At 38.0% G+C, this 14,127-nt stretch overlaps 1 protein-coding gene across 4 annotated transcripts in view; it reads left to right on the forward strand.

The window, feature by feature from the left end:
- LOC127410379 (dynamin-3-like) overlaps window positions 1-14,127 on the forward strand; it is a 73,773-nt gene that overhangs the window by 50,701 nt on the left and 8,945 nt on the right. For 2 of the 4 annotated variants that reach the window (XR_007892115.1, XR_007892116.1), the window contains 4 exons: window positions 198-309; window positions 4,833-4,997; window positions 7,928-8,166; window positions 9,179-9,445. Coding sequence is in view for 2 of the 4 variants with exons in the window: in XM_051645614.1 (XP_051501574.1) it covers window positions 198-309; window positions 4,833-4,997; window positions 7,928-8,166; window positions 9,179-9,334 (672 nt within the window). In the remaining 2 variants the exon portion in view is untranslated. The remainder of the gene's footprint in view (window positions 1-197; window positions 310-4,832; window positions 4,998-7,927; window positions 8,167-9,178; window positions 9,446-14,127) is intronic. The other 2 variants (XM_051645614.1, XM_051645615.1) reach the window with 1 other exon arrangement.

The raw sequence follows: 14,127 nt of genomic DNA on the forward strand, positions 1-14,127 counted from the left end.
GGATTGAACTAGACATGACTGAATCAATATTCACGTCAAAGAGGACGGGAGGGGTGGTCTTTGGTTTGTGGTTTTGGACGGACGATGTGTGCGAGGGAATGAGAGAGTTTGTGTTATTTCACTTTACTGCATTTGTTTGTGTGAGATTGTACGTGTTGCCATAGGAACTGGCTAACGGAAGATTACTGTCATCATAGGAACGTGTATAAGGACTACAGGCATCTGGAGTTGGCATGTGACATGCAGGAGGAGGTGGACAGCTGGAAGGCCTCTCTGCTGCGGGCCGGGGTCTACCCTGAGAAAACCGCAGTAAGCACAGCGAACCCAATGGCTTGTGTATCTGTATCGCTAACCCCTGTGTCCTAAACATCACACTCTTACAAAAAAGGTTCCAATTAGAACCAAAAAGGGCTTTCTAGCCAGGTGATTTACAGCTATTGGAAAGCCTTAATAAGTTCCACAAAGAAGCCTTTCTTTCTTCTGAAGAATGTTCACGGTGCTGTCAAGTAAAAAAAAAAAAAAAAAAAGACAATGAACCACAACACTAAAACACCACAACCACATATAAAAATCCATTCAACTTATGGGCTATATTCACTAAAGCAATTGCCGCTGTTGCTTTTCAAAACTGGGGAAGCACACACTATTTTTTGGGGGTTTCTGCAATACTGCTCCTGAGCTCCTGAACTACTCAAACAGTTAAATTTCATAACAAATAATGAACTAAGCTCAAAACTGTTTTTGCAAAAAAATGTATTTATGAAAGCTGAAATACATGTGTTAAGTCAGATTGCAAGTAAATCCATGTGTATCTCAAAGCCGCTGAACAATCTCTGTGCTTAAAATTTCATACGCTGTCAATCACGTATATCGTCATATCCATTATTGCCCATTTGTTGTGAACTTTCTTTAATCAAAATATATTGATTAAAGGCCAAACAGGCATTCAGATGCTGATCTAGTGCAAAAGGGTGTATGATGCTCCCATAGACTCCCAAAGAAGCACAGCATCTGAGCGAGATCCAAAATGATGTGTTCAGAGCCTCTCGTACAATGAACACTGATCTGTACTGCACTGAAATCTAATGGTACAGGTACAGTATCTGCCATAGACTCTAATTAGGGCTGGGCAATATGGCTGCAAAAATTATATGTTGATATTCTCAGCCTATAGACAGTATTTGAGATATATACTATGAGTGGGAACTCAGAGAAAATTTTGATACCCAAGTTTCACAGTTGGAAGGAGACTTAAACTTTCAACATGGTGGAGGAGAGTACAGTTTCTGTAGTGAATGACAGATTTTATTCATTTTTCAATTGTTAGAGCTTGCCATTTCAGTAATATTCATCTATGTACGGATATCAGCAAACATTTCATGCATGTTCTACATTTTTACACGTGAATTATAGTCATCAAGCTAACTAAGTAATATGTATTATGGTGTCAAAATAAAAGTTCCTCAAAAAATATGTATGAATGAGCCCTGCATGTGCACAGAACAAAGCATCACCTCATTTATTCTGAAGTGCACACCATGCATGTCTGTCTTTAATCACAGCCTTTTTCAGTTTAATAATCACATATGTTATGGGACAGTATACAGCAAGTAGTGTTTCTCAACAATCAGCATTTCTGTTAGGGAAGGGAGGACAGAAACTGATAGAAGCCTCCGGAAGCTTCTTGAACAAAAGCTGTGTGCTGTAGCCTCATATTTGTCCTTGAATCAGTACTGTCTTTGTTTTTAAGTGTGTTTCTCACAATACACAAAAGTGCCCAACTGCTATTTCTGTTTCTGAATCTTGGTCTCGTACCTGTCTCTGACTAACCTACAACAGCTGGTGTTAGAAGTGGGTTAGCATGAACAGCCATCGATCCCCATGATGGACTCGACATTAGACACAGTTCCTGGAAGCCTTGATAGACAATAAGATGGTACTGTTGGTACCTTGAAGACCACAGTCCTAAGGTTCATCAACTACTCTGAGGATGCCTACAAGTCCTGCATTGCCAACCTCCTATGACAAGGCCCATACATTCCACCCGAAGAACAGGTGGCCAGAACCCGAAACATTGGGATTGTCCAGCGAGATTGAAGGGCCTGTCTTGAGTTACTCTTGCGTCTGGAACAACTCTTCCTTGCTGGCTTCGTTGAGACTGAGGCCGGAGGAGATGGATCATGTACCTGGTTTTCCTATGGAAAAAAACTCAAAATTTTACACCCCTAAACCCATGGACAAGGTCAGGGACCATGGATCTCGGACCAGACATCTCACAGGTTCCTGGTTCGATGACAGGAGACACAAGTAAGGTATTACAAGCAGTGGTCGAAATGTTCCTTGGCACCACTCACACTCCCGAAGATGCCGGGAGGAAGGAAGTAACCGGTACCTAGTTTCCCCATCTTGCTGGACGACGCCCTTATCCTCGATCCACCCTCTCTGTGGTCATGGGCGATCTTGTCGAGAATGCTGAAGGATCTTACTGTCCATCTGTCCATGATACAAAAGATTCAGAGTGAAGTACAACGGATGATTGAAAATTGTTACCTGAACATGGCACATTGGAGTGAGCTGTTATCAATGCTTGAATCTGCCCAGGCCCTGCTGGAGGGACTGTTATGGGACAGTAAAGAGCAAGCAGTGTGTCTCAACAATCAGCATTTCTGTTTTTCATCTGTTTCACTTTCCCTCAGAGGGCCACCTGTGTCCCAGGCTCTGGGCAGGCGGAGGGGAGGACAGAATCTGATAGAAGCCTCTGGAAGCTTCTTGAACAAAGGCTGTGTGCTGTATCTGAGTTGTCCTTGAATGAATAATGTCTTTGTTTTTATGTCTGTTTCTCACAATATACAGTACATAAGTGCCCAACTGCAATTTCTGCTCTTTCTGTTTCTGCTGTTATTCTTTTCACATATGTCTGTGTGTATTGAATGCTTTATGATTAGAGTGAGGGGAGTCTAAAAGATTGTTCTGTGTTAAATGAAACCGTTATCTCTGTTAGAATTGCTTCTCTTCTCCAGATATCTCATGGGTATAAAGCTCAAGTCCACAACCACTGAGTTGTCTCTCTGCTTAGAACCGGCTTTGCTGTATGCATCTCCATAAATCTCAATAAAGCTCATATTAATCTTGGTCTCTACTACAACCTACAACAACATATGACCACATCGCCATTTTTTTGTTTTTTTGATTGATTGGGCAGTCCTGAAGGATTGTGAAGTTAGTCTACTGATGTTCTTTTTGAAACTTAATGGCCAAATACAAAGCACATTAAATCCTTGCGGTATCCAGGATATTGCTTAATTTTATTTTGTCAGTAAAATCATCACAATAATATCGTGAATACTCAATATTTAGAATTCAGTAGCGCTCTCTTGGCTGACTTCTATGAACACATTTATGTTGAATAGCACATAGTGATGTGTGATATTTTACACTTTTATTTGCTAAAATATTGAAATGCATGGAGAATAATATGTCATTTATATAGATAACTCATCATTGCTGCATTTCTTATCAAATTGTAGGAGAAGCTGTTCTTCCTGTGTAGTCTTAAAGCAATCGCTACTGCTCTAAAACTATTGACTAGTTTTGGTTGAGGACCAGACCAAAATTTTCCAAAAAGCCTATTGAGTGCTTGCATATACAAACATATTATTTATTAGAGCTACAGTTTAGCAAATAAAGATAAAAATTTCGGGCTGTTCCTCACACAAAGCTATCATATGGCCTTAAATGACATGATATACAACGCACGATTTATATGGACATTTATGGTGCTTTTTTGTCCTTTTTGCAGCTTGACAGTCACTGGTTACTATATGATTTTTGTTCTAGGAAAAGAAGCAGTACAAACATTTTGCATTATTTTTAAGAATGTGAACACCATCATTTAGTGTATAAAAGCTTCAGTATTAAAAAAACATACAGTACACCAAGCAACTGTGCAGTATGTGAACCTAATAACCTAGTGGACTGTAGAGTTGCAGTGTGAGTGTGTTTCACTTAATGGCTACAGGCTTCATGGTGGCTCTGCTCTGGGGTCAGGAGCTCTGCTGCATTCCTCAGCACTTGTGTCACTCCATGGAGGATCAGAGAGGGAGGGGACTCTGAGCTCTGTTTCTAATCAGATCCCTCGCGTTTTTTCTTCATGCTCCTCTTGAAATCCCAGCACCCCCCAACTCCAGTCTCCATGTATGCTTTGGAGCAATATGTTGAATGATGTCACAGTTCTGTCAGGGTTCCCCATAATTTGCTTTGACAGAAGTCTACCACACCCCCACCAACATACTGAAGTAGAGCTAATTTTTTCCTTGCTTCTTGTCCCACTGTCTTTTGTCCCCCAACATCTCTTTTTTCCCAGTCCTGTTATCTTAATGTTTGTACTCATTGCTCTCATTGGGTCTCATTTAACTACGTATACGCAAGTATTTGTGTCTAATACCTGTGTGCGCAATAACTAAGAATAGCTAAGTGACCTGACATAATATTATACTTATTTCAGTGGTGAATATATTTTCATGGTGATTCTGCATAAAAATACAGCTGATAATGTGTAGTCTAGGCCTATATAAAAGGTGTTTAATGTGTTTTAACTGGTTTTGAGAATGGCAAACTTTACATTACTCAGAGATCTTGCTGAGTAGTCTATCAGGTTAAAGTGCAACTTTGAAAAAACATAAGGATTTCTGCACATATGAGGAAGAACACTTGTACACAGTTATTAGTGAATGAGGCCCTTTATCACCATAGTCATCCCTCGACACTTTGTAACTCTCTCATCCAGATTTTCCCACTTCCTCATCTACTGTATCTCTCCTCTGATTGGTCAGGTGGAGGGAGAGAGTTCAGGCCATGCAGAGAGCTTCTCCATGGACCCTCAGCTAGAGCGGCAGGTCGAGACCATTCGTAACCTGGTGGACTCGTACATGAGCATCGTCTACAAAAGCATCAGAGACTTGATGCCCAAGACCATTATGCACCTCATCATCAACAATGTCAGTGCCATGTCTGATGTGTCCTCTGCATTTAACACTAACACTATTTCAGTGTTTCCCCTAGGATTTTATTCAGCATGAGCCTGCAAGGCCGGACCCATATTTACGTACGCTGGTGGAGTAATAGCTTAAAATGACCTTCGAATCATTATAGATGGGTTATTCATGTTCGCCGTGTCATGTGTGTGTTTATTATTTACTGGGAGCTTTTGACACTTGAAGCATTCAGAAAATCACTTTCACTATTTTTATTAAACATATACACCAGTAGAAAATATAAACCTATCTAACAGAACGTACATGTCACCACAGGGCTCCAGACTAACATATGAGAGAAGTTCTACAGATGGTGGCACCAGCACCTGATTTGGTAGCAACAGTGGAAAAATAAATATTTTTTGTCCTTAACTGAAAAAAATAAAACAATAATTAATGGTAGAAACTAATAAAAATAGTGACATTATTATATATTTTATATTATTTTGCGCTGAAATGCACATTAGACTGTATAGCATTGATTTTGACTTGATGTAACAATAACATCTGCAAAAAAGTTTATTTATATGTAGGCCTACCTAATTTATGTAGGGCTAAATTGAAATATTCTGTGTGTGATCCTATTGATTAATTACAGTCATCTCTTTGAATTTCTGAAGACAAACAAAGCCAGTTACTTTTTCCTACAATCAAAGAGCAGATTATTGAACAGATTTTACACCGAAGAAAAACTGATTGCTTGGTTCATAATAATTATGAAAAGTTGCCATAGTTCCTCCATAAGTGTCCATAGTTTTAAGTGATATTTGTAACTAGATCATAGGTAGTCACTGGTAAAACAAGCATGGCTCCTTACTACGATTGTAAGTAGCTTCAACTAAACAAACTATGGCATTTTTTTTTATGAAATGACAGAAACTATACATTTAGAAACTTTAAAAACAAAATAGAAACTTTTTGAAACTCATTGGAACAGAAATTAATTATTTAATTGGACTATATAAATAATATATATATATTTTTAAATATAAATATATGAATATAACACATTGCACATCTGCCAAAATATTTTTGTTTTTTGTTTTTGTTTTTTTGTTTTTGGGGGGGGGGGGGGGGGGGGTTCCTCTCCTTTTCTCCCCAATTTGGAATGCCCAATTCCCAGTGCGCTCAAGGTCCTCGTGGTGGCGTAGTGACTTGCCTCAATAAAAGAACTTAAGTCTCACCAGTGGGAAAAAACATTGCAAGATGCGACCATTGAAGGCGGATTTACACGGGACGTGGTGGGCGGCAGGCTTTGCTTGCGATTTTGCCGCTTCTCGTTTGTACAGGCGTTTTCCATTCACATGAGAAGTGGTACAAAACGTGCCAGTAGAAGTGCAATAATGCCACCCATTGCTTCTGCTCAGATACTGCGTCTATGAGGCGACTGCTGTAAATATTGTATTCGTTCTCATATAAGTGATTGCACCTAAATAAAATGCCACTTATTTTTTCATAACATGTTTTATAACTATATACTGTTATAATGAGATATTTTTTATATCAATGTAAAATGAATTTATAGTATCATGGCTAAATAATGTAATTGTAAATATTGATGGCGCCTTGCCACCTGTCTCCACATTTGATGAGTTCTGCATTTTCTTTAATGACTAAAGAAACTAACTGCATATTACTTCATATTTTTATTGCCAATTTGGTATAGTATAAATAACATCACATCCATAATTAAAATGGGAGGGCTACAAATTAAACTTTAGAAATCCACAAAACTCTCTGCCAATAACCCGCCTGGGCAATTGTATTTTCTGTTTATCTAAAGTTGATGTTTCAGACACCTGTTGCAGAAGAGAAAATTAAAGTATATGGTCCATGGCTCATTTGTATACATCGTACAGTCGTCTATCTTCCAAACATAAGCTATACATGTTTCTGTAGTCTATTTTCACCTTGTGCACCGACACGTCAACTCGCAGCTTCCCATGAGGCTGTTTTCCTATTTATGTCTCTATAAACACTCAATGAAACGTTATTTGTCAGGAGGAAATTCTACAACAGCGAGTATATTCGTCTCCAGGGCCGTTTCTAGGCATAGGCGAGGGAGGGCGCCAAAGAGGAGGCCTCTGCCCCCCCCCCCCCCAATAGGGATCTCGCCTAGGGCGCCAGAATGGTCTGAAACAGCTCTGTTCGTCTCCATGTATTTTTGACTACATAAAAGCTACGTGTCGTTTGTTTGGTTGTGAATAAATTCAGTTCTGATTGGTCAATGACAAGCGGCAGCCATGGAAAGATATACATATTTTTATCTTGCGCGGTGTGTGCCGCAAGCAGTCGTGCACAACAAAGCGGCAGGATTCTCATGAACGAGCTTGGAAAGCGGCACCACTTCAACTGCCGCCTCCGTTTTGCCACCTCTCATTGAAAATGAATAGGGAAAGCGTGGTGACCACGTCCCATGTAAAACCACCTTTAGTTGCAGTCTGGAGCCCTATAATTCTACTACCTTTGCCAAAGAATTTATAAGAATAAAAGACTTCACTATAAGAGGTATCATGTCGGGTCTCCTGCTTCTCTGTTGTGTATGTGTACGCACTCGTGAACAGCCTTTGATAGGCTGCCATACGATTACGTCACTGTGAATACTTTCGTATATATGGTGGGGTCCCTTTTGCTTCATACAGATGTCCCATTTGACTCTACGCAGTATAAGCATGACCAACTGACTGGTGCTGGCAAGTGTTATGTTGCGTCATGGATATTAATGAACCATGTGAAATGTCAATAGATAACAGCAGCGCTCATAATTCAGCAGCGGCACAGCGCCGATCCTGAATGCATATAGGGGAAACACTACTATTTTTTATGTTTGTCCTCTTTATATTCTATATTTCTTTATTCTAACTTTCTATATTCTTGCTGTCCTCCATCTGCAGGTAAAAGAGTTTAACCACTCTGAGTTGCTGGCTCAGCTTTACTCTTCAGGAGATCAGTTCTCTCTGATGGACGAGTCTCCTGAACAGGCCCAACGCAGAGAGGAGGTGCTGCATACCCACGCCGCCCTAAAGGAAGCGCTAAACATCATCACAGATATCTCCACCTCCACCATTTCTACCCCTCTACCACCCCCCGTGGATAACTCCTGGCTGCATGGTGGCTCCACATTGCACCGCAGGTACCTCACCTCTCCACTTAAGCCCAAAATATTCTTCAGTTTTTACAAGTACTCTAGCATATGTCTACAGTTGAATGCTCAGCCTTTCAAAGTATACGCCATTAGACTGTGTGCATGAACACAGGCGGTGCCATGACTGCTATGAAATGCTGGACTTTGTCTTCAGGAGTTTAGACCCATAAAGATGGGGAAAATTCTCTTTAAAATTAATCAGATTACTTTACTGATTACTTTATCTAAAAAGTAATCACATTACTAATTATTGGACTTTTAAGTAGGGCTGTCGATTTAATGAGTTAATTCAGTGTGATTATTTATATAAAAAAATTAACGCAATCAATCATGTCCCCGGACCGTAATAAGGAATATTCCTGGGGAATTCAAGCTTAAAGTACCACCTGTTTTCTCCAGGGCGCTGTAAGCGAAACTTCAGCTGTATAGGCAACGCGCAGCTTATACAAAGAACAAACCACACTCACCCAGCAGACAGCACATCACGAGGACGCGTTCTTGCGTTCAAAACACAGCTTGATGTAGCGCAAATCCGAACGAAAGAATCTCAATGCCTGTTTTTCTAAGTATTAAACTATGTTTAACTTGACACAGCGACCTAAAAAAAGTATGTTTCTGACGCAATGCAACGAAAGTGAGACACTCCAAAAGTATCCTCCTCATTCATTGTCGCACACCCTTCAACTGTCACAGAAACGCTAAGAGACATGCATATGAATAAATATTTTAAATGTATTACACATATTACTTTAGCGCATTGAAAGTCAGTAGCTGTAATGACTAAAAAGGAATTAGATTACAGTAACTAATTACTTTTTAACACTGTTGGCTACATATTGCTTTTTGAGTAGAACAAAACCTGCTCGAAAGTCATAGTGCATTCTGATTTGTGAGTGAATCGTTCTTTTTTGTCAGTTCTTTTCAGTGAATTGGTTGAAATGGTACACAAATCAAACGATTGCAAAGATAATGGAAAAGTCATGGAAATTCTTTCACTCAGGTCTCCTCCAGGTAACAGTGTTCCTAAGAAGCATCCCGCTCCGGCTGCTCCTCCTCTCCCCATTCGCTCAGAACCTTCTGCCCAACCCATCTTCAGCAACATAGACACCACCAACATCACCAGCCGCCCCAAACGAGTCCCTCCCAGTGTCCCCAGGTAAATCAGCCACTCCAGCCCTCCACCCCTCCACCTTCGAACCATCAACCAGTCCTCTGACCTGCAGTCACACTATCTGTCCAAGTCCTCCTTGGAAGTTCGTACTTACAGGTTAGAGATTGTAAATACGATGCGATTTGCATTCAAGTGATTTTTTAGTTGGAAAGAATGTCCCCGTTTTGCAATTTTATATATTTTTTCTCTCTTTTTCACTTACTGGCAAAGACAGGAAGCATTTTTAACACCAGTGCAACAAAATGAAGAGCAAAGGCATGCATTAGGTGTGCAATTAATGCTTTATCTATCTATTTTATCATTCTCATGCGTCTTCATATAGTGATGGGAAATGTAGTTTTGTTGCACACTCCTGTCGCCTCATAAACCAGCTAAATTAGTTTCTGACAGTCTTTATCATTATTATCCATTAACAGAATAAAAAATGCATACAGACTAAACTGGACAGTCAAAATGCACAAGTAAACCTGAATTTTTACCAATAACAATTTGCTTCTGCCTTGATTCTTAAATCAACACGTCCCCAACTCAGAAAGTCGGGGCTCAAAGAAAATCCAGAGTTTGCCACTCGTTATTACAACTTTGTGGTGGTATTCATGTGTGCTAAACTCGTAAATACGATAAATCTGACATAACTTCATCACACCATTAGACCATCGTTATGTTGGAATACTAATGGAATAGCTTATTAATGTACTGTATACTGTATACTGCCTACTGTTTTTTGTTTTTTTAATCACGAGTGATACAGTTGACAGTTGACCTCATGACCAGGGTTGGGAGGGTTACTTTTGAAATGTATTCCACTACAGATTACAGAATACATGCTGTAAAATGTAATTTGTAACGTATTCCGTTAGATTACTCAAGGTCAGTAACGTATTCTAAATACTTTGGATTACTTCTTCAGCACTGGTAGATTTTTTTTCACTATAAAAACTCTGCCAGTACAGTAAGACAAAATACACATGTTAAAAATACATTCTCTGAAAAACCTAAATATCTTATGCAGTGTTGTTTCTAAAACAAGATTAATCAAATTGATCTTGTTTTAAGGATTTTTAGATATTTTTACAGGAAAACAATACAAAAATTATTATCAAGAATATGATTTTTGCTCTAATATCAAAGGTCTTACTAGAAAAAAAGAAATTATGATCCAACATGAATTTTCTTGATAAAAAAATATGATCGTGCCTGGTAACGTGCATGTAAAATGGCTAGAAATTGCTGAAAATTTACACAAGGTTTATTTTTGTTTCTTCTGCTTCAAACTTACTTCAAACTTACTTCTCTGTCTGCTCGTATGAATGTAACACATCATAAGAAAGTGTTTCACCGCTGTTCAAATGCACTTTGGATCGCACCATTTAGATGTATGTTTTCCATCTGCAAGAACTAAATATTAAATTAAACAAATGACAATAAAATGCAAAGTCACACAAGAAGTGGAAGGTCAAGTTGAGCACTCTACATTGTGTGAAACAGTATTCCATGCAATAGGCTCTGTTGTATACTGCTTATTTTGGCAAATGTGCTAAGTCATCCGGGTATCGCATGCATGCAGATATATTATGCAGTATGTTCATTCTGTATTCTGCAGAAAAAGTAAGAAGAAGCATGATATTATGCTATTCTGAACATAGCCCTTTTCATTGTCCATTTTATCAAGATTCAGTTCTGCACCACTGCACCACATGACGAGAATCATCAAACTAATATTTATCTACTGCATGAAAGGGGATTTCACATGTGTTCTCTCCATCAACAACAGCTATATAAACTTTAGGCTAATTAAGAGTGCCCTATGATTAGAGGGCTGGAATCAGGTGTGTCAGCACTGAAATATACAGAATTTTCTAAATGAACCCAGTGCCCTGTAACTAGACACCATTTAAAAACTGTGTTTTCCATGGCTCCAAGCTTGAAAACTTTGGTGAAGCTTTGATTTCCCCTTTTCCATGTTTAATTAATCAATTTTGCTGGACATTCTCTAAGTCCTCTATGGGTATTTCCTTCTTAGTTTGAAATTTTCATTCTGAGTGATTTTGTGATTTTCACTGGTAAAAAATAGAGGTGTTGGGCAATTTCATATTTCATTGGCTGCATCCGAAAGCTTTAAAATGCTGCCTTTGGTGGCTGTACACGGAGGTAGGAAGACATCAAGGCACATCTTAATCCAATATTTGTGTTACATTCTGACTACTGAAATGCCTTCATCTGGACAATTTTTGAGGGCAGCATAGATCCAACCTTTGCTGCATTTGATATCGCTGGTTGGTTGAGAGAATAAACATGGTGTCTGAAGGAGCATTTGAATATAAGAATTTATTTTTAAATATCCTGTTTTTCTTTCTTTCTTTTTTTTTTTTTAATTTTGACTCCATTTCTATCGAAAAATATGCATTGTAGTTACTAAATATTTGCTTGGTTATGTCTAAAGCTCACTTGAGTTTGTTCTAGACATGATATTATGGTGCATTGGAAGGCTGTCCAAAACCAGCATCCTTACAAGGTGCATTCATATGCAAATCGCTGCCTGAGAAGTGATTGACTGACGGGGCAGTGAGGCAGCTTTTCTCTCTTTTTCACCTCCCGACAAACACGGGACATTTTTAGCACTAATGCAACAAAACGCAAAGCTGATGATGCACATTAGGTTTCTACTTGATGCTTTGTCTGTGCATTTAATGCCACAGAGAATGATGAGAAATTTTGTTTTGTTGCGCAAACCTCTCTGCTCATAAACCAGTTGCCAACTTGATCGCAATTTTCTTTAACAGTACACAAAATTTGTACAAACAATATTGTACAGTCAAAATTCTCAATTGCAACTTTTTGCAATACATTTCAATTTGCTTCTGCCATGAATCTGAATTGACATGCCAAATTGACATGGTTCATATATGATCATTCCGACATGACAAGGCAGCATACACAGTCTTGAACACTACAGGCATATACAGGCAACAAAATGTATGCTCCACTAGTTCTGTTGTCCTTCCCAAATATTGGAATTTATGCTCTTACTGAACACAACTAATACAACACTCTGAATCCTGAGAGCGAGGATTGCTCTTGGATCTGTGTTTAGGATTAAAAAAGCAGTACACTCAGAGACCCTAACTCTTCATGAAACCTAGACACACCTACCTTCACATGCATGATAGATGAGACCACATGCTCACTGGTCCCAAAACTATAGCACTAGATTACAGACACGTCTACCTGCAAGTACAATATTGTCCTAATTGTAAAAGAAAAAGAAGAACTTGACTTAACTTGAACAGATGTACATGCTCATTAACACTCATGGACATTTACAATCGAGCAAAAACCAAATAATTTTGTTTGCCACTGATGTGAGAGTCATCTGAGATGGGTCAACTCAAGTCATTTTTATTTGTTTAACGCTTTTCACAATACACATAGTTCCAAAGCAGCTTTACAGAAAATTATGCTGTAATGTCTGTGATGTCTTAAATGTCTTAGAGTCCTCATTGAGCAGTTTCTTTGCAAAACATCAAAACGAAAATCTAAATTATTTGTATTTAAGCCCCCAAAGTTCAAGCCAAAGGCGACTGTGGCATGAAACCCAAAATTCCTTGAGATGTTAGTTAATGGAGAAAAAAAAACCTTGTGAGATACCAGGCTCAGCTGGGTTCCGCTCTGGCAATACAGCATGAATATAATGCCAATATCAGTTAACTATATGTAATACGTCATTAGGGTTGTCATGATACCACAATTTCAGAAGTCGATACCAATACCAGTGCGATTCTTGGAACCAATTTCGATATAAAAAAAAATTATAATAATAATAAAAAAAAAAAAATTATATGCTATTGAACACACACTTTTAGCTTTTTAACAAAGTTAAATGTATCAGTGTAAATAATAAATTAAAACAATTGCAGTAGGATCCTATGAAATCTGGGGCCATATGTAAAAAGCCACTTAAAGTAAAAAATGTTGTCTTAAGTGTGTCAAAATTTTAAGAATGACGTCATTTTGCTCTTATTCCTAAACTTAAGAATAAGTGTGATTCATAAAGGTTCATGAGTCATGAGTCTTCAGTTCATTAAGACTTGGTCTCAGCTCCTAAATATCACTAACACTATAAAATGTAATTTCATAATGATTAGTAATATCATAATGGATAATTGTACTCTGGCACAGACAACCTCTGTCTGTGATGGTACTTAACCATAATGAAAATGTTTTTCTACACTAACTCTTAATAATTTTAAGATTTACGCATTTCAAATTTTATAGCAAAATTCCATCATATTGAGTAAACTTTAATAATAATAATAATAATAATAATAATAAAACATTTTAGTTACGGCAAATATTTTAAGCTTTATTAATTACATTTGGTTAAACATTACACTATTCAATTTGATGAAATTTTGTGATGAAATTGAAATATTTTAATCTTAAAAATAGGCTAAAATATTTTTTTAAAGAAAAAACAATTTGAAAATGGTACCCAAGCCTAACCTAAGCACTATATATAAAATGTTTCATAGAAGTTCACAGGGTGTTTTCCAAACTGTATATTTGTGCCCTTGATGGATCATTCCAAATGAAGATTTTCAATTCACGTAACAGTACATCCATCAAGAGACAAATTATAATCTAGCTTCTTATTTTTAGAAGAATTTAGTCCAATAATGAATGCCTCTGTTTTGTCAGAATTGAGTTGAAGGAAATTTCTAGCCATCCAACTTTTGATATCATTGATACACTCTGCTAACTTGGAGAATTGGGGAATT

The sequence above is a fragment of the Myxocyprinus asiaticus genome, chromosome 19 (genome assembly GCF_019703515.2).
Source record: "Myxocyprinus asiaticus isolate MX2 ecotype Aquarium Trade chromosome 19, UBuf_Myxa_2, whole genome shotgun sequence".
Classification (NCBI taxonomy): domain Eukaryota; kingdom Metazoa; phylum Chordata; class Actinopteri; order Cypriniformes; family Catostomidae; genus Myxocyprinus; species Myxocyprinus asiaticus.